Source organism: Pygoscelis adeliae, unplaced genomic scaffold (genome assembly GCF_000699105.1).
Source record: "Pygoscelis adeliae isolate BGI_AS28 unplaced genomic scaffold, ASM69910v1 Scaffold74, whole genome shotgun sequence".
In the NCBI taxonomy this organism is placed as follows: domain Eukaryota; kingdom Metazoa; phylum Chordata; class Aves; order Sphenisciformes; family Spheniscidae; genus Pygoscelis; species Pygoscelis adeliae.
In genome coordinates, this window is record NW_008824665.1 from 2,048,494 (window position 1) to 2,067,478 (window position 18,985).

An 18,985-nucleotide genomic window follows, 5' to 3' on the forward strand; every position below is an offset into this window, starting at 1 on the left:
GCATAGATTGTCACTCAAGAAATCTGTCGAGATCAGTGTAGAAAATCTATACTAACATTCGGGAAGAAAAGGTGGATTATCCCTCCTGCTGGCAACGTCATCTGTGGTTGATGTCTGTAAGGGGAAGCACACTTGGCATTAGCGTGCAGAGGGACAGCGTGTGTTGGAGACCCTCCATTTACCCATAAGAAAACTCCTCTGTGTTAGGGGCCAGTACATGTGCTTTCCTGATGGCTGACTCCTGAAGAGGCAGAAGTGATCCTTGCAGCTTCAGGCATTTGCAGGCTAAATGTGCATGAGTCTCTGTATTAACAATTTTATAAAAATAACAACAGAGATAGGTAAATGACAAACAAGACAAAAAGCTATAGGAACTTAGGTCACGCTGAATTGAACTGATGTATTTGATAAGATAGCCAACTTTTTTCCTAGACAAGTGAGAGGAACTGTAGTGCATCTCTTAAATTGTAACCACTATAAAGCACTTAATTTAGTGCTATTTGGGAGTTAGTTTAAAAAAAATTAAAAAGACCAAAAAAAAACTCCAATACACCTCCAATCTTGTACAGAGAATAGGGCTGCAGGCTGTGCTGAAGCAGGAGGAAGGTTATTAGAAGTGCTTTTCAAGTACGAGCCTTCAGACCTATCTTGTTTTAGTATCTTTCTTTAATGTCTTTGGCACAAAAAGTAGGAGAGAGCTGATGAAACTTGCTGACAAGACAAAATTTGAAAGCATCATCCATATAGAACATGATGAGGGTACTGTGCAGCAAAAATGGGATGACCTTGAGGAACTGTACTAATAGAAATGGGACAAAATTAATTCTGACAAAGTGAATGATTATCATGATGCCTTTATTAGTTTTGTGAAACTAGAGCTCCTCTTCCTTCTTTTGGCTGTTGTAGGAGAATTTGGGGTACACAGTGCAGGCTATTGTCTGCTTGACCTGGAAACTAAGTTCTTTCTTTGCCGTGCTATACAAGATAAGTTTGGGGTGGTTTACTGTGTATAAAAATAGATACCAGGTGGGAGATGGAGGAATTTGAACTGGCCTCAACCCAGATTTGTTTCTGGGGTCAAGGTGATACTGGTCCCACATGTTTGTTTTGCCCTGCAGCCTGAGTCCCAGTTGTTTGCCGTGGTGAGCCATTACGCAAGTTGGCGTAATGCCCTGTGTTCCCACCATCATGTGGCCAGACATGCTCTTTGTGAGTTCATACATACTAGCTGCTTCTTGCCTGTGTGTAGTTCCTAGAAGACATGCTTCTGTCCCAAGAGGACCACAAAGCTTTTTGCTGAAGAAAGTGAATCTGAAAACAGAAAGTTGGTGTGTGGTATCTATGCAGAATGTGCGCAGGCTGGCTGCGTGACTGGGAACATGGTGGCAAACCCGCAGTGACTAAGAGTGTGGGGAGTCTTAACTTCTTCTGGTCCCACTGCATTTAAAAACTTTTCTTGGGAAAGAAGCAAATTAAGGAGAAAAAAAAAAGAAGCAAGAAAAAGCTGAAAGAATTCAAGGATGTTATACGAGCTCTTCAGTCACTGTCTAGCTGCCACTTAGAAAGACCCCTGGAGACTGACACACGTGCACTATGTTCAGTGCCTCTGAAAAGAGGTAAGGTGCAAAGATTATTAGATCTTATCATTCCCATAGGAACAAATTTGGAACTGAAGAGAGCTCAAGGAAAGAGAAAAAAATATAAGTGGCATCTCTAATTTCACAACTGTAGGTACTCATTAAGGTAAAAAAGTATCATATGTTATTTTCTCAGAGTGATTTTAAGACACTACACATCTAGTCCAAATCACCAGAGAATTCTTAAAGTTGAAGTTTCTTAACACTCATGCTTTCCATAGGGGAATAAGTATTCTGGATTTCAGCTCTGTAATATTTGACTGGCAAACTTTCAGGTACCATAGAGGGAGGAGAGCAATGAAGGATGGAAGTTCCACCCTCCTCCATAAGCAATGAGTGGAGCAACAAATCATGCCTGATAAATGCAATGGCCTCTTTTTCAATCATATTAGATAAAGCCAGTCACAACATACTCTGACTTCAGTGAAACATTTGACACATTACAGCCAAGCCAACTTGAATGAATTAAACCTGGCTGAAAGGCTATAGGCAATGGCTAATAAAGATCAGTAAAATACTTGTTTAGAGCCAACGTCCAGCAGTACGTGCAGAAATGAACAGTGAACACAAGAGTGTTAAAAGTTGCTAATAAAAGGCTAGAAAGAAAGAAAGATCAAGCATCCAAAAGGTTTCAAAACTTGTTTAGTAGCAATTTTATTTCCTAGACCTGAGGAGGAGACACTCTACAATGCCAGCTGTATGCTTACTGCTACTGTAAGCTTGTTGCTTGTATACTGTATGGCCAGTCTTTCTTGCGAGCTTAATCTTGCGGAGTTATCTGTGTGCATAGGAATGTTTACACACTTAGGGAACTGATCTCCCATTCACTGAACCTCACAAAAGCACCTAAAGATTAGTTACCTTCCGTTAGTAAGTGAAGAAAGCTACTTTTAGTGAAGGGTGATCCTTCCTGAAAGATCTAGTATAGCTGTCTTACATTTCAGGCACCTCAGGTAGCACAGATTAGTCCAGCTGTTTCTGTAGAACTAACAGTTAGATAGTGGGGAAATTCTCAGAAAATCAGTAGGTGAAAATACAGCCCTCATCCTCAAAATGGGGTGGGGGCTGCTGTTGTTTTTTCTGTTGTTTTTTGCAACAACCAAGGGAATGAATTACTGGCTTTCCCAAAGCAAGAAAATACTTTGGAATAATAGAATCAAACCCACTCCCTCCATCCCTTAAGACCTATTATCACTTTCTCTGTGTGTTGGGGGTTTTTTGTTTGTTTTGTTTGTGGGTTTGTTTGGTTTTTTTTAATTGAAGGCTGAACATTATGGCCAGAGGTAGAGGTGTTCTCAAAAGAGAGCCTGTGCCTTTGGAAAGGGCACCTTCTGCTACCTGGATATGAATATGAGGTCTGTGGGAAAAGGCTTTGATTTCTATTTCAGAAAGGAGATTCTTCCTTGAGCCCCAAGACATTACTTAGAAGATATTCAAATGATAGCATCCCACTAGAGCTGGCAGAGACTCCAAGCTCCTAAATTTGATAAAAGAGAAACTTTTTGGCAATAAAATTTCTGACTCTGTATGTGTGTGTGAGACAAACTGAGCAAAGGTGGGGAGAGCTGGATCTTAAAATGAAGACTCATCTGCAAAGTGTGACTGATTTTCTGAAAATGGAATAATTCCTCAGTGAACTGATCATATTGCTGGTAGAGTGGGTGATACCGTGGATGCTCTGTAAATAACAAGCTAGCGCTTTTGACGGGTGGATGAAATGATCAAAAAGGTCTCCTGCCTGTTCTCTTTAATGTCAGACAGCTACTGTAATTATGAAAAATTTCCTGTGTATACATACATCCAATCTGTTATATTGCTCTGTTCTGAAATGACTGGCATTTGAACTTAAAATGCTCATGGAAAATGCAATTTATACTTTTTTTTTAAGGTGGAAAGGAATCAGAGGCTCAAGCAAGGCAAAAACAGCAAATGATGCTCATGCAATCTAAATACCAGCAAAAGGTCAGGAAGAATAAATTTGTTTGTTTATTTTAAGAACTAAAAAAAAAAAAAAGCTTTTCATGAAGTGTTTCGTATGGCTATAAATTGAACTCACAGCTGCTTGACAAAAGAAAGTCATGAAACCTGAAGGATGCAGCAGAAAACTAGAAACAAACGTTCTGCAGCAAAGAAAATGAGAAATCTGGCTATAAATATGTAGCAACCCATATCACAGATCATATCTAAAATGATAACCAGTACAGTTGTAACGCCACTTATATGCCTCGCTGTATCTCCCGGCATGCTGCCTACACTTCAACTAGTTGATCAATGTACCACCCCATCCAGTGCTTATGTAGAAATGTTGTTCCTGTTACAAAAGGTATAAATGCTTGTAAGTTATCAATCAGCTGTGTGATTCCTTGCATGGATGCCCATTTATCAGTCCTAGATTTCTCAGTCTTTGTAAAGCCAATATTAGAGTTGCTGCTGCATAGCCTGCTTTATTCAGTGCCTCATTTTAAGAAAAAAACTCTGGAAACTTTCCTCAAACACAATTTAGGTTTGAAAGATGTGTAATATAGGAGTCAAGTCAAGTTACCTTATGTGTTCTTTGTACACATACACATGTAAAATAATTTTCTATGTTTATGTCATACAGCACAAGAGAGAAGAATATGTAAAAGCAAAAAAGGCAGCTGAAGAAGCTGAAATCCTGAAAAAGAAAGCAATTCAGAGAGAAAAGGTAAACATGGTTACTGCAGAGTTGGAGACATATAACAAAGTTCATGTCTTGATGCTTGATTTTGCTGAACTACATGGAACAGGCTAATGAAATTAAATGGTAGGCCTGGATTGCATCAAAGAGTTAGGAAATCCATTCCTCCTTCTCTTTGTAGCTGACTGAAGGATGCCTGACCTGATGTTCTTTGAGGCTTGAGCATTCCTTTGGCTCTTCAGAAACTCCGGCCTTTCAGTTGCATCCATCCTGAAGACTCAGCAGAAAGGGAGAACACTAGGGTCAGGATTAATGTTGTGTATACAGGTTATATAGTTCACTTTGGCATGAGCTTTCTCTGTAAGATCAGATTGTGGCAGATGGCACAAAGACCTTATAGAAATTCATAATTGCCTGCTATACACATGGGAAGAATACAAGAAAATCCAGCCTGTCATGGTGGAAAAGGTATCCAAATCATGAAAAGGTCAGTGTAGTCTGTCTGCATTGTGCTGAACACACCCTGAAATTCAGATGCCGCTCCAGCCCCCCTGGGGCTTGCACACCCAGGTGTATTGCTAATATGTAAGATCACTTTTCCTTCTAATATTCACCATATATTGACACCAATGATAGCTCACTTTCAAATCTTCGGTTTTATTTTGCGTTTGTTTGGTTTTTTTTCTGGTTATTCTCACAAAGCATCTTCTCGTCCTGTGTGCTGCATAAACCTTTGTAAAAGTTCATTCACGTCTCCTTGGTGGAAACCAAGTAGCGCTTGCTTGAGAATGTAACGTGGAATCTAAATGAAAAAAGACAAGAGGGGGAGCATGATACTGATGTGCACAGTAGTAATGAGAAAGGGAGATTTCAGGTTTGCAAGTTTTGTCTCCACAACAGTAAAAATGATCTTCTGTGCAGAAGCTGGATGCTGAGAATTAACTAAAAAATCATCACTACTGGATGGCGTACAAGGGCATGCATAAACAGAACTTGCCTTAATTGCCTCTAGGTAAGGGTTAGTCTGTTCCCAGTCTTTCAGTGGTTAGCATTACTCTTTGGGGATAAGCCCATACACAATAGCTCACAGGCACAATAAGTATTATCATGTGAAAATGTCATTAACAGTTACCAGCTCATGTGTAGCTCCAGAAGCAGTGATGATAGCAATGGTAGAAAGGGGATTAATTATATTTTATTCACCTATTAAATATATGTTGTTTGCCTGTGGGCATTGGACAAGAAAAATGTTGCAAGACTGCTCTAATTTATAGTTACACCTAGAAAATATATTGATGTATCAGTTTTGTTTTCATGCTCTTTAATTTTCTTACCTTCACTCTCATGGATTATAAAATCTTTATAGATGTTGTAGATAGTAAAACTGTAGCTATCAGTTTCTTCTAAAGGAGGATGCAACATCATGGCAAACATCTTTGCCAAACAGACTGTTTAATTTGAATAAATAAACATATACCCACAAAGCAAACAAACAAAACAGAGAAGCATGAAAGGGAACTCTTAATTTGAATTTTTTTATTCGTGTTGTCTTCCATAATAGTGATTGAGCTTATGAAGATTTCTGCTTGGAAGATGTTTATATATTAAAAATTCAATTCTGCGTTTAAGAAAAGCATGCTGGAAAGCCACTAAAAGGCGTCGATTTGGCTAACTCACCCTGTCTGCAGATGAAAGGCTCCCAAGAGCTGAGGATGACAGGAAAGGAATCCTAAAGAACTGGTACTGTGCGACCAACATTGGAGCCTGGTTACCGCAGGAGAGGACTTTTTTTTTAAAGTGATAGATTTGTAGACAACTGCACCTGCAGGGCATCAGCTGAGAGCATGTCTTTCTGCAAATTCACAAGCCTTCTTTTCTTGCTGGCCAGTCCTTCTCTTGCTTAAGGTTATTATTCATTCAATAAAAACCAAAATGTCTGACAGTCTGAACGGAGATAATGGCTAGCCATCTTTATCAGCAGGGGCCCTGAAACTTTCACAGCTGGGGAGCTACTTTGCCAACAAACGCGAATGGTGAAGCCCTACAGACTAATGCGCAATAACTAGAACGGGTGCTGGTACTCAGCTCAGTTCTTCCTTGGTTGTAAGGATGACCTACGGTAAGCCAGTGCTGCTTATGAACATTGGATCTGTTTATGTGACTGCTTTAATGCTGGTTTTGCAGAGGAAAGCAGTATCCACTCTCCCGTTATCTTTGTGACCAAGAGAGAACTGGGTGTCTGCCAAAGCAGTACCCAAATGTGGAAGGTCTGCCTTACCATCTGTACAAGTCCACCTGCCTGTCGCTGTCATTCTTTAATTAACCATGAGGTTAGGTGCTGGAATACCAACGCTCTTGACATCTACCTTGTCTCCCTCCAGCTCTCAGAGAGAGGAAACGTGGATCCTTCCCCCTCATTCCGTGTTCCACAGGACCAGTTTGCGTGAACTGGTACTCGGGTCTCCGTGTGTAGCAGTGAATGGGATCCTGTGCACTCTATATCAGGCAGCTTGTTCTGGGACTGCTTTGATTTGTTCATGGGATAACCATGGCCTGCATGAGTTTGGATTTTCTTCTAAGCTAGTGATTGCTGAGTGCTCACTGAAATAATTTTGGAGAAACTTTGTAATGTTAGCAGGGGAGTCCCTGTTTCTGTATTTGTCCCTAGTGCTGAGATGCGTGTCTGATCTGCAGAAAGTGTGGGAGTACATGGGAAGTAGCATTATTATTATTATTTGCTCATTAGTAGCAGGCATCTGCAGTTGAGTGTCTTTTGTGCAGCCCTTCACATCACAGATTTTGACCAGACCGCACCATAACTTCCTTTGTGTCTTTTGGGTGAAAGGACTGTCAGGGTTCCCAAGAAAATAAACAAGTGGTTGATATTTGGCTTCTTGTGTTTTAAGCTTTCTGCATTTGTGCTGTGCATAAAATAGCATAACTTCAGTGCTCTGGATATTTCTGTCCTGTCATTCAATCTCTGTTCCTGTTACCCTGCCTTTAGCCTTTCCTTGTATATTCTAAATCTTGACTAAATATTAAAAGATTCAAAAGATTTGAAGTTAAAAGGCTCAGTGTAATTCTACCGCGTGCAACTGTCTTTTGCTCTTACATTACATAGTAACAGTCCTGCCATCTTTAGAAACTGTCCTATTTAGAATAAGCTGTAATTTCATTTTATTCTTTATCAAATCATGTGCTCTTTAATTTGACTGTGTTAATCAGCATGAATGGCCTTTTTCGGGAATTTGTTAAAACCCGGCACTTTACAGACCTTCTGCTAATGCTTTTCAACATGTTTACCTTCAATATCACAGCTGTTCCACTCTTGGCTTTGTTTTTGAAGACTGTGCCAAATGTGGAGTGCTTTGGCAATGTCTATTGATAGACTGTCATTAGTTAGAGAATGTCCCAGTCCTGTTGCCTGTCATTTGTACGTGTCCTAAGCAGGGGTCCCAGGGTAAACCTCCAGAGGAGAAAATAGTCACACCAGCCACAAGTAAATAATTTCAATATGCTGGAGTTTTCTTCAGGCATCATTCTGGTGGTAGAATAGCTGTAGGATATTTCCTTCTTTTTTATCTAGTGGGAGATGGGGGTGATCTTGAAGGATTGTATTTATCAAAGTTAATATCACTAGCTAGGTTCTAGCTAGGAGCTAGACCACAGCAACTCCGGTGAGCTTTGGATTTGAACTTTCAGGAGCCTTGCGATATCATGGTGGATTCCATGTCAAATGCTTTTTCAGAGGTGAAGGCGGTCAGCTTGCAGTGCTGAGCAGTGGTGGGGAAAAGCCTGGGAGCTATTACTGGTGTCTTGAGGGTATCAACATCACCTTTGACAATAATAGATGCCATCACATTTCCTTTCTTCCTCTTTCCTTTCTTTCCCTGTAAATTGTTAAGTTGCACAGATGGGTGGGAGTCTTTTGCCTAAAAAATCATCTGTCTCTGGGTGGAGGGGTTAGGAGCAAACCAGATATCCCTTGAACACTATCAAAATTTACCTATGCTGTGGGGTGATATTCCTTACTTTAGTTTGATTATTTTTTTAATTGCAGCAGTACTTCATACATTCTACCACTGTCTCAGCATGTCAAATGACAGAGCAACGGGACATCTTATTCAGAGATTCATCTTCCTCCTTTTGTTTATTTTCCCATTGCCTTTTTCCAAATAACAACTTCTAAGTCATTTGCCTTCTAACAGTTTATATTGTTACACAACATAGTGGCTCTTTTCCTATCTGTAGACATCTGATAGGATTTTTTTTCTTAATCCAATACATCCCGAGGAGCAATTTGCACTTGTTTTGCAAATCTCTTCCAGACAGTCATTCTTTATCCAATTAAAAAATACCCACCCTGAAATCACTGAAGGCAAAGTAATTGAGTAACTGCTAGTAGAATTGTAATTTTTCTGAAATGTTATTGATTGCAGGACAGGAAGAAAATGATGGAGGTGGGGGTTACAGCCCTGTTCTTAACACCACTTTCCGCCTTACACAGACACCACCCCTCTGTTCCACCTGGCCTTGCACAATACCTCCACCCAGGTACAGTGTCCTCTCCCTGATTTGGGGCTCTGACCAAATGGGCCATTCCCACCTACGGCTCCCTTCTCAACTCTGCAAGTTATTTTCTGGAATTTCCAGTGCACTTCGTTTAGAGCAATGTCTGGTTGCTGGGTTACCAAACAATTACTTTTTTTCATTTTGAGGGTGGGCAATTAGCAGAGTGAAAGTCCGAGGTGCTGTTTGCTCAACATGCTAGCTGTTGTGAACCTCGTGTGGGAGCTCTTGTTGGAGCATCCCCCCACCAATTGCAGTGTGGGAGCTTGTGCTCAAAATATAGCAGGGCTGAAATCCTGGTTTGGCACTTCTGGTGTGTGCTTTTAACACACTGAACTGCCTTTTGACTGCTCTTCTCACTGGACCTACCTACAGCCTGCGTGTCAAAAAAAAAATTTGGCTGGCCTCCTTTTGACTGGAATTTAGCTTGAGCTCCATATTGCTGTTGCAGCAAGTTCTCTAGTTTCTGCTTTATTTTAACGTTTTATTCTACTTGAATTTGGGGGATGGGGCAGCTTAGATGACCCTTCCACTGGAAATTATGTGCAATTTTATATTAAAGGACTTAATCACTTGTGTGGTATCCAGATTTCCAGAGGAGTTTTATGCGTCAAGGATTTGGTTGACTCTTGCGCTGGGCATGGTATCTGAGGCAGAGTAACACTGGTTAAGTACAAATGCCTCCCACTTTCATCTGTCTTAGCATGTATTCAACTGGCCAGTACCTAATGCTCCTGAAGGCCACAGGTCTATGTGCAGAGCTACATTGGTTGAGTCACCATCCCTGGAAGTATTTAAAAGACGTGTAGACGAGGCGCTTAGGGACATGGTTTAGTGGACATGGTGGTGTTGGGTCAACAGTTGGACTCGATGATCTTAGAGGTCTTTTCCAACCTTAATGACTAATGATTCTATGTACTCGTATCACTGCGCTTTCAGTGCTACAAGACTATCATCTGCTTTGGTGCGGTGGTTCGCATCCTCTACCTTCTTACTAGGACCAACGTTGCATCAGTTATACCGAGAGATGGCCCCAACAGTGCTGTGGCATGAGAACGGTGAAGGCTCACGAGGACCTTTGTGAGGCTAGATGGGTCTGCCAGGAGCACAGTGCGGTTTTCTATTTCAGACTGGTCTCTTGGCTAGGAGCTGTTTGGTCATGTCTGAATACTTTGAAATTTGAGATTGAGTCACTTCTGTACCCAACTGCTGCTATAGTTGTTTTAAAAGCCAGAATATTGAAATATTTGAATTGAAATAATCAATGTTTGTTTCTGGCTTACTGGAAATCTCAAGTATGTTTTCCTGTTTTTAATGCTGTAGGCAGAGAGACTCGAAGTTAAAAAAAGGCAACAAGAAATGCAAAGAAGAGAGATGTTCCTTGAAGATCAATATTAGTAAGTAAAATTTGAAACTTATTACCTAAAATTCCTTATCTGCTTGTCCTTCTGTTTTGGGGTTGGTTTTTTTTTTATTTGTTTGATTTCGTCTGGTTTGGGGCTCAGGAAGGGTTTGGCTTCTGTTGCTGTTTTTTCACTTTTTGACTTGAAACTTTTGACTTCAGAGCAAGAGGCAGTGGGCACAAACTGAAACACAGGAGGTTCCCCCTGAACATCAGGAAACACTTTTTTACTGTGAGGGTGACTGAGCATGGGTACAGGTTGCCCAGGGAGGTTGTGGAGTCTCCATCCTTGGAGATATTCAAAAGTTCTGGGCAACTAGCTCTAGGTGGCCCTGCTTGAGCTGGGGGTTGGACAAGACGACCTTCCAGAGGTCACTTCCAACCTCAATCTCTCTGTGATTCTGTGAAATATTCCAAGCCTCCTTCACACCTTATTCTGTGAGAAATTTGGTTCAGTAGATTTCTCTTAGCTTCTCAAAACATACACTTTCAAATGAAAACTGTGAATTATAGAACGACTTTGTGCTTTCTTTCTCTAACTGAATCAATATACGATCATTCAATCCAAGACTAATTATCAAAACAGGATCTAAATTACATCTCCACCCATTTGTTTTAGTGATTAGTAAAGAAATCTAACCCACATGGAAATAATGAAGACTTCCTATATTTAAGCATAGTCCTACAGCTTAAATGTAGAGATCTGCTGTGAAGACCTGTTTCCCAAGAATACCTCCTTAATGTCAGATTTGGATATGGCTTAACTCCTGACATAATTAATTTCATTGGCAGTGAAGTTCCTGCCTTGCCAGTTCACTCTACCCTATGTTTTATTTTTAGCTGATCCAAACCAATTCTATCACATAATTAACACACAATGCTGTTTAGTCACCTTTACCTTTTTTATCTTTGACTCCTGAAATAATTCACCTGTGTTCTTAGCATGATTAATTGCTCTTTCCTCCTCTGTGACCTTTAAAGGAGTCACTTTTGTCCCATGCTTGTAGCTTCAGTTCCCTCATCATTTGCCCAGACTCTGTTCTCTGATGTATAGACATTTTAGTGCTTTCTCACTGATCTCAGCTTTTCTTGTCTTTTTCCTTTTATTTCTTCCCATTTGGCTCTAGGTACAGCTCTTTCCTTAAGTACATTGCCAACGTTTGTCTCTAGATATTGGTATTTTGCGTGCTGTTTGTCCTCTGTCGCAGTGTGGATTTTCCCCCACACACCCCTTGATTCCTCAGGATTTCTGAAGACCCTGCACAGCTTTAGATCTCTGCCTGTTTCTGACAGACTAGACACCTTCATGCTCTTTGAGCCTAACCCAACAACAACCTCATGAGATCTTTTCAATGCAGGGTCCTCAGTTATGGGACTTGCTTTTTCCTGAGGTGATTGTCAGGGTTCTTATCTTTCCATTTAATCTGATTTTTTGTCTTAAGGCTTATTCAGTTATGAACAGAGACATATCTCTTTCCTTTCCCTCACCTTCTCTGTCTGTACCCTTTTTTGCTTAGGGTGAAATGAATTCTGCTGATCAGTGCTTTTTCCATTAAAAGTAAGCTTGGCTCTGTCAAAAGCTGGCCCAAACCCTCTGAAACACCTTCATGTGGGCAGCCAGTTGGTCCCCAGGTGGTGCAGGAGCTCAGGCTGCCTGGGCACTGAGAAGGAGACTGGCTGGCAGCTGTTCTGTCCACTGATTTAGGAAAGCCTTGTGAGCATTTAGCTGGTGTCATCTTAGGAAACCAAACTGACTGATGCAACTGAAGGTAAAGATGGACTGTTGAGCTCCATTGCTCGAGATTATGTTCAACTATCAGAAGATTATTTGTATGTACTATGTATTGAACATACATGAGGAGGGCCCTGTAGATACTGCACCCAGAGGAAGTGAGCTGAAAACCTACCTACGGTGAATGCAGTTTTGGTTAAGCAAAAACCTCTGATGCTGTACAGAGTGACACTAGTGCCTTCCCTGGTCTGAAGGAATCCTCTGGTGCGCAGAGGAAGAGGAGTCTTTACCACTGGATGTTGTTGAGGTTGCATTGCTAAGATACATTGACATTATGGAGCACAACATGCAGGAGTAATGGAAAGATACTATGCGACATCTTAGATCTTGTAAAGTAACGCCATTGAAGTACTGCCGGTTATTAGAGACATGTTCGCATAAAAGAGCTTGGTATTTAAAGACGTGCTTTTGTCTACTATGCAAAAATGAGTGACTCATTACTTCCATCATCTAAGACCCTATGTCTAGAGGCGAAGAGAACAACGGGTTGTGCCCCTTTCCTCGCCGTCTCTGCTAGAGTATTTTGAGCTCCTTCCCTGCTTGCTGGGAGTAGGGGGGAGGAAGGTCATGCACTGCATATAAAGCAATGACCTCTGTGAAGTCATGGCCTGTGGAGCCATTTCAAAAGATAAGCTGCCTTGTTAGTCTGTCCTCTGTAAGCATCTGTAGCTGCAACATCACAATTTTCCTGAGGAGATCAATGCCTACCAGCAGTCTCTTTAGCTGGGAAACCTTTTAAAATTGATCACCACCTCTAGCTGTATCAGCCTTCACAGGGTACAGCCCAATCAGTACCTCTCCTGTATGAAGTGCCGCTTCTATTTGATAAGGAAAGGCACTTAAGATTCTCATGTCATTAACATACTCTGACAATAAAGTATGATGCTGCCCAGAAGTTCGTTGTTCTGATTAAATTCCTGTCACTATTAAAAACAAGAACTTCTCACTGAAGTCCCCTTTCAAAGGGTGTAACGTGAGGTGAATGCCAAAAGGAAAAATTGTCTGCAACCTTGTCCACTGTCTGCAGAATACTGTTATCTCCTACCTCTTGAAAGCCTTGTTAGCTTCTCTGTGTACAACTGGCCCTTGAAAGTCAACTGTATCTGTTATCACAGTTGCTTGAGTATGTCTTTGTGTCTTGTGAGAACGAGGTCTAGACGCACATGCAGGGTGCTGTGGAAAAGTCTGCAAGCCTCTCTCTTTTGGGATCAGTAGCTCGTCTGACCCAGGAGGACTCAAGCTCTGTTAGGTGACTAAAATGGACAAAACTCACAAGGTATCTCCTAAAGTAGCTGTGTATAAAAAGCCTGAAGAGCACACAGGAGCAGACTTTGGGCTGGGGGAGTTGCTGCATGGCAGGATTGCTACAGTTTATACTAACAGAGGAGAAGCACTTGAGGGATTTATTGGTGATGGCGTCGCTGTGGTTCTGCCTCCGCAGATGCCAGATCTAGAAAAGTACTTGTGCACTCTTCTACCGGAAACTACTTACACGTGAAATGGAGTCCTTCCTTCTGAGTAATGGTGTCTTGGATGCATTTTACACTGGTGGCCTGTGGTAGAGACTGTGTTTCTGCCAGAGTGCATTAAAAGGCAATGAATGCTTGTGTAGTCCATACTCTGCAATTGCTAATCCTTGTGAGGAAAGGACTGAGTGTCCACCTTTCCAAATGGGAATGAAGAAGACGTTAGGTGGCTGGCCCGGGACTTTTCAGGACATCCCTCTTTAGTTAGGACACAAAAATTGTCATTTAAAAATTGTCATAATGAGGGATGACTACCTCATGACTTGCTTTTCTCTGTGGCTTGCTGTGCAGGCTGTATGAATCTGTGCCTGAACTGTAGTGTGTCTTACCATATGGTTTTAGCCCAGCTCTCTAGTAAGGTGCTTTTATTTAATTTGGATTCGACTTCCCGGAAACTGTAGTGTTGGATGTGGTCCACTGCTTTTCTCATATCCATCTACCTATTTATGCAACGGGAAAAGCAGTCTAGAACATAGAGTTACTTTTTAATAGTACATGATGGCTGTTGTATCACTTCATCCTTCCCTTTGTTACATATTCGTGCCTCTGCTTTTGTGAAGGTTGTACTCCTGTAAAAATTCCTGGCACTGCTGCAGTCGGGTACATGTGTGCACTCAATATATTCTGCTCAGAATTTGGAGCTGGAAACAGAATTTGCCAGAGTGCCTCTAAGTGCATATTCCAAAACAATGCAGAAGGTTCACCAAACCAAGCTGATACACACTTGCCTGCCAAAGCAGTTTTCTCAAAAGTCATAAAATGCAAGAAAATAAAACCTGAATCAAAACAGCATTTTTATTTATTTATCTATTTTTACAGGATAAATACTAGTGTCCTTGCCAGTTTTCAGTCCTCTATGATGTGTGGTTCAAACAGCAAGCTGGTAACAAATTTTCCCCACAGAACCGCAAATGTAAACCTGACCAGACTTTTAATACAGGTTGCTAGAGAGAATGAAAGGGGGCTCACACAAAAAGGGTTTGCAGCCTTGAGAATCTTTTGTTTGCTTCTTCTTACCACAATGGTCTTCGTTTTGTTCATTTGCTCCTGATTATTTTAAGCGTTGTCAATTATTTAGCTAACAGGCAGAAAACTAGGCTTTTAAAGACATCCAAAGGGACTCTCTTGAGTGTAATAATGAAGGCAGTTTATTGAACGCCTGTGAGGTTGCTTTCTAATTGTACGCATTAATCTGCCCATGCAAGCTGGCTGAAAATATAGAAGCAGATTGCACATGCAGATGGAGCACACGGAATGGAAGATCTATGCAATAGACTTATATGAAACTGCATTTTCCTTAAAACTGGATTTATGCTTATTACTTCAGATAATAAATGAAACTTGGTGTCTAAAATAACTTCCAAGAATGTTGGATGAGTTGGTGGGAGGAAAGAATAGCCTAGCTGTATTATTTCATCCAGTCAGGAAAACAAAAAAAGCAAGTGGGTTGACAGGAAAGATTAGTTTTGAGTGTGGGTGGGAAGTGATGAAAATAATTCTGCTGAGAAAGTTGCCTTTTTTTTTTTTAAACCTATTTTTATACTTTCTTGAAGCCTCATACCTAAAATGAACTAGTGCCACATTTTTTGTTCTTATCCCCAAGAACAGGAACACATGCTCAAGAACTTGCAGACAAGAAAGCCTACCAGCCAAATATAGCACAGTTTTGATCACTGTCATTAGATTTGCCCAAGTCCTCGTTAGTATGCTTGTGCATTACTCCCAGTGAAGTCTGTGAATACTGCATTAAGCCTGGTATGTGGCTACTGGAAGGATTTGTGTTGGAAAGCAAGTGAACTAAATACCCAGAGGGTGGCCTTTCTTCCCAGTAAAGGGGACTGCAGAAGAGCCATCAACATCATACAGGAATTTAATGGGTTAATTATTTCACATTGTAATTTTTCACCTTATAGCTTCCAGCAAAAGGTGAACCCCCCACCCACATGCACACCAAAAAATGGACATTGGTTCGTGCTGACAACTTTGCACATGGCTGATGTTTGTTTTTCCTTCTTACCCAGAAGTGGACTCTGTCCTGCAGGTGTGGGTTAGGGTTGAGGTACAGGAGAACCAGAATCCATGTAGAGTTGTGGGCATGTTTGTTGCTGACAGGCGGAGATGTTTTTACTACCTTGCCCCTTGTCATGGCCCAGCTGTGAGAAACATGGCAGTTGCTTGTAGCCTTCTGAACTTACTTAAACCTTGTAAACTTCTTGCTGTGGTAAATCTCTGCAAAGAGGAGGGGATGTGAGAGGAGGCATGTATAACTGTATACCAGCAAAAGCCATCGGTGTCCCCACTCAGGCTACTTGCAACTTTCTTAATGGCTTAATTTTGAAATACTTACCTTTGGTGGGATTATTTTCACAAATGGTATTATCAGCCCCCCAGCTTCATTCCCACTTTAGCAAATGATTTTCATTAGTGAAAATCCCAACTACACCTCCTTTTGGGGTCTCTTTCTCCATCTGCCAACATTGAATCTATGGGAAACCTGCATAAATGGACAGCAACCTCATTGACCTTTGCGTCGACTTCTGGAATTTTTTCTATTTTAACATTTGATTTTGTTAGGCCACATGACAGAGGAGCAGCAATGGCCCTAGTACCAGCCAGCCTGGCTTGTAGGTCATAGCAAGTGCCTGACAAGGATGCATATGGCGATGCACAAGGCAGAGCCCTTGCTGAGGAAGGAACAAGGGCATCAGTAAGAACACACACTCCATGGACCTTACTGAAACGAAGGGCAGCTTTTCTTGTCGGTAGGCTTTGGTAGTGTTAAGCAACAGATCTTAATTTCCGCAAAGGTTGAGGAAGTTGTTATGTTTAGACAATTAAATATGTTGAAGTCGAGAGAAGTGTAGATATGCTTGCTGGTGCTGCAAAAAGATGCGTGTTGAATGAAATTCAGTTTTGTTTTTTCGTTTTGTTTTTGAGAGGGAGAGTCCTGCTATTGTTTAAAAACCATCGTGAAACTTCTGGCAGATGTGTGAAACTAACATTATGTATGCATTATGCATGGTTCTTAGATTTTTAGCTGAATTGGAAGAAAATGGTGAAATATCACTTTAGCGTTGCTTACTGGCAATGAATTTGGAAGCTGATGTGTCCATGTCATTCAGCACTAGATGCTACTTCTGTTGTCTTAGCGACTACGCATGTTGTCTCCTCTCTGAAATGGCTATAATGATTTACCTGGCTTGGGATTCTTTATTTTTATTTTTTATTACTGTTTTTGAATGGCTCTTGGCATACTTATGGACGTTCATTAGAGCAGAATTGTAATGCTGGAGATCCTGCAGCTTGAGAAAACAAGGAGTTCAGGAGCTGTCTTGTTTTCAGTAGTAATAAGAGTGGCCATTATCTTTTAAAAATTGTCAAGAGAAATAAATAGATTTATAATATATGCAAAAGTATTGTGCTGCTTTTTTTTTTTCAAAAGCACTGGCATAAAAGCTAGTATATTTTTCTGTAGCTTGGCATTGCAGTGTCCATCAATTAAAGCAAAAGAATTAACTGCCACTGGTTTCATTGAGAAGGAGTAATGAAGATTACAAGAAGCCTTTTTAATTAGATGCATTTTTAATGTTAGTCTCTAAAACAGACTTAAAGCCAAGAACTTATGTGTAGGCAGAAAAATTGTTTTCTTTACATCTTTGTTCTGAGAGGAACACAGTCTCCAATGAAAAGCGTAGCAAGTGGTGCTGTGCGACTCCTGGGTGAAGGAAGATGCTGGGGCCTGAGTCCATATCCTTATTCATGTCCCCAAGGATGGATCCTCTTCAGGACTGGTTCTTCTGTTTGCCTTGTAGATGTGCAGGAGTTAAGACCAAATGACACACAAAGTTAAACACCTTATTCTGCACAGGATATTAGACCTCAGGTCCTGCAATGAGATCAGTTGTGGGTCTTCAGATCTTCCACAGTTGCATGCTGGAGTCAACTGTGGAGCTTTCTGCTTCTCGGCTCTCAGGGCTGGTGACTCTGTTAGAGCATGGGAACTCCTACCTAGGCCAGAGGAACCTAGGCTCACTCCAGCTTTTATATTCACCCCCTTGTCTCACCCCAGTGGGAATGTGGGCAGCACAAGCATTTAGTCCCAAACAATAAGAAATACGTGTGGATTCCCTGATCTGCAAGTAGCTTGTACGTGCATGGTGCCAGCTCTAAATCCCTAAATTACACTGTTCTCAGTGGAACACCTAGCAAATTCATGTTTCTGCATTTTACATGTACTTGTTGAGCTTCAAGTATATGCTTTTCCATAACAGCTTTTAAGAAAGGACTCTGCCTGAAGAATAGTTGTGAAATGCAAAGCCATATATCTGAGGACCCACAGAAAGCATCTGCAACATGGGCTGATTTCCAAAGTCATGCACTGTCTCCTGCTAGCACGTTACTCACTGATCCTGGCAGCAGAGTCAGTATTTTCCCATGACAGCTCTTAAGAGTTTTTTAGCCCCCAAATCCAGCACTGTGCTTCACTCCCCCATGGCTGCATCTGTACTAATAAATTAAACACTGTCAATCACTGTCACTTTTGAGGCCAACAGGCCTGAGACTGCCTGCTTCCATTGTTAGCAAACTTTTTTACCTCCCAAAATGGGGCGGTTGCATCCAAAGTGCCTGTTGGGAGTTACTTGTGGTTGATATTCGTTCCGGGACAGCAGCCAAGAGTTATTTGGGAAAGTGCTATTTGGAACAGGTCAAAACTATTCCAGGAACTTTTACCACAATATAGATGGCTGAGTTCTCATGCTAAGAGTATTGCCTGGTACTATTAAACGTACCAGTGTGGGGGTAGCCTATTTTAATTAGCAGAGCAAAAGGCTTGTTCCCAACGGTGTAATGGGAAACAGGGCTACTGAGAAAGACAAAACACTCTGATAAGATCATTCCAGCTTAACCAATGCTTCTGAACGGCTCTCTTCCCTTCAGCCTGATGCTTAGGGGCAGTCAGAACTCAGGTTAGCAGCCTGTTAGGAGGGTGCCATCTTAGAATCATAGAATCATAGAATCGTTAAGGTTGGAAGAGACCTCTAAGATCATCGAGTCCAACCGTCAACCCAGCACCACCATGCCCACTAAACCATGTCCCTAAGCGCCTCATCTACACGTCTTTTAAATACCTCCAGGGATGGAGACTCAACCACTTCCCTGGGCAGCCTGTTCCAATGTTTAACCACTCTTTCAGTAAAGAAATTTTTCCTCATGTCCAATCTAAACCTCCCCTGGCACAACTTGAGGCCATTTCCTCTTGTCCTATCGCCAGTTACTTGGGAGAAGAGAACCATCTTCTTGGTTTGTCTAAATTTTGGATCTCCTTTTGCCTAGCTGTTTTTGAAAAGTATCAGGATGCTGCTGTATTCAAATTAATTTCTTCAGCTCATTCTCTTCTTT

General features: G+C 41.3%; 1 protein-coding gene across 1 annotated transcript in view; it reads left to right on the forward strand.

Annotated features, from left to right (window-relative positions):
* The window catches only part of EPSTI1 (epithelial stromal interaction 1 (breast)), a 49,010-nt gene that overhangs the window by 12,899 nt on the left and 17,126 nt on the right, over positions 1–18,985 (forward strand). Inside the window, exons 4-6 of the mRNA XM_009322836.1 lie at positions 3,526–3,599; positions 4,240–4,323; positions 10,189–10,262. Coding sequence (XP_009321111.1) covers positions 3,526–3,599; positions 4,240–4,323; positions 10,189–10,262 — 232 coding nt within the window. The remainder of the gene's footprint in view (positions 1–3,525; positions 3,600–4,239; positions 4,324–10,188; positions 10,263–18,985) is intronic.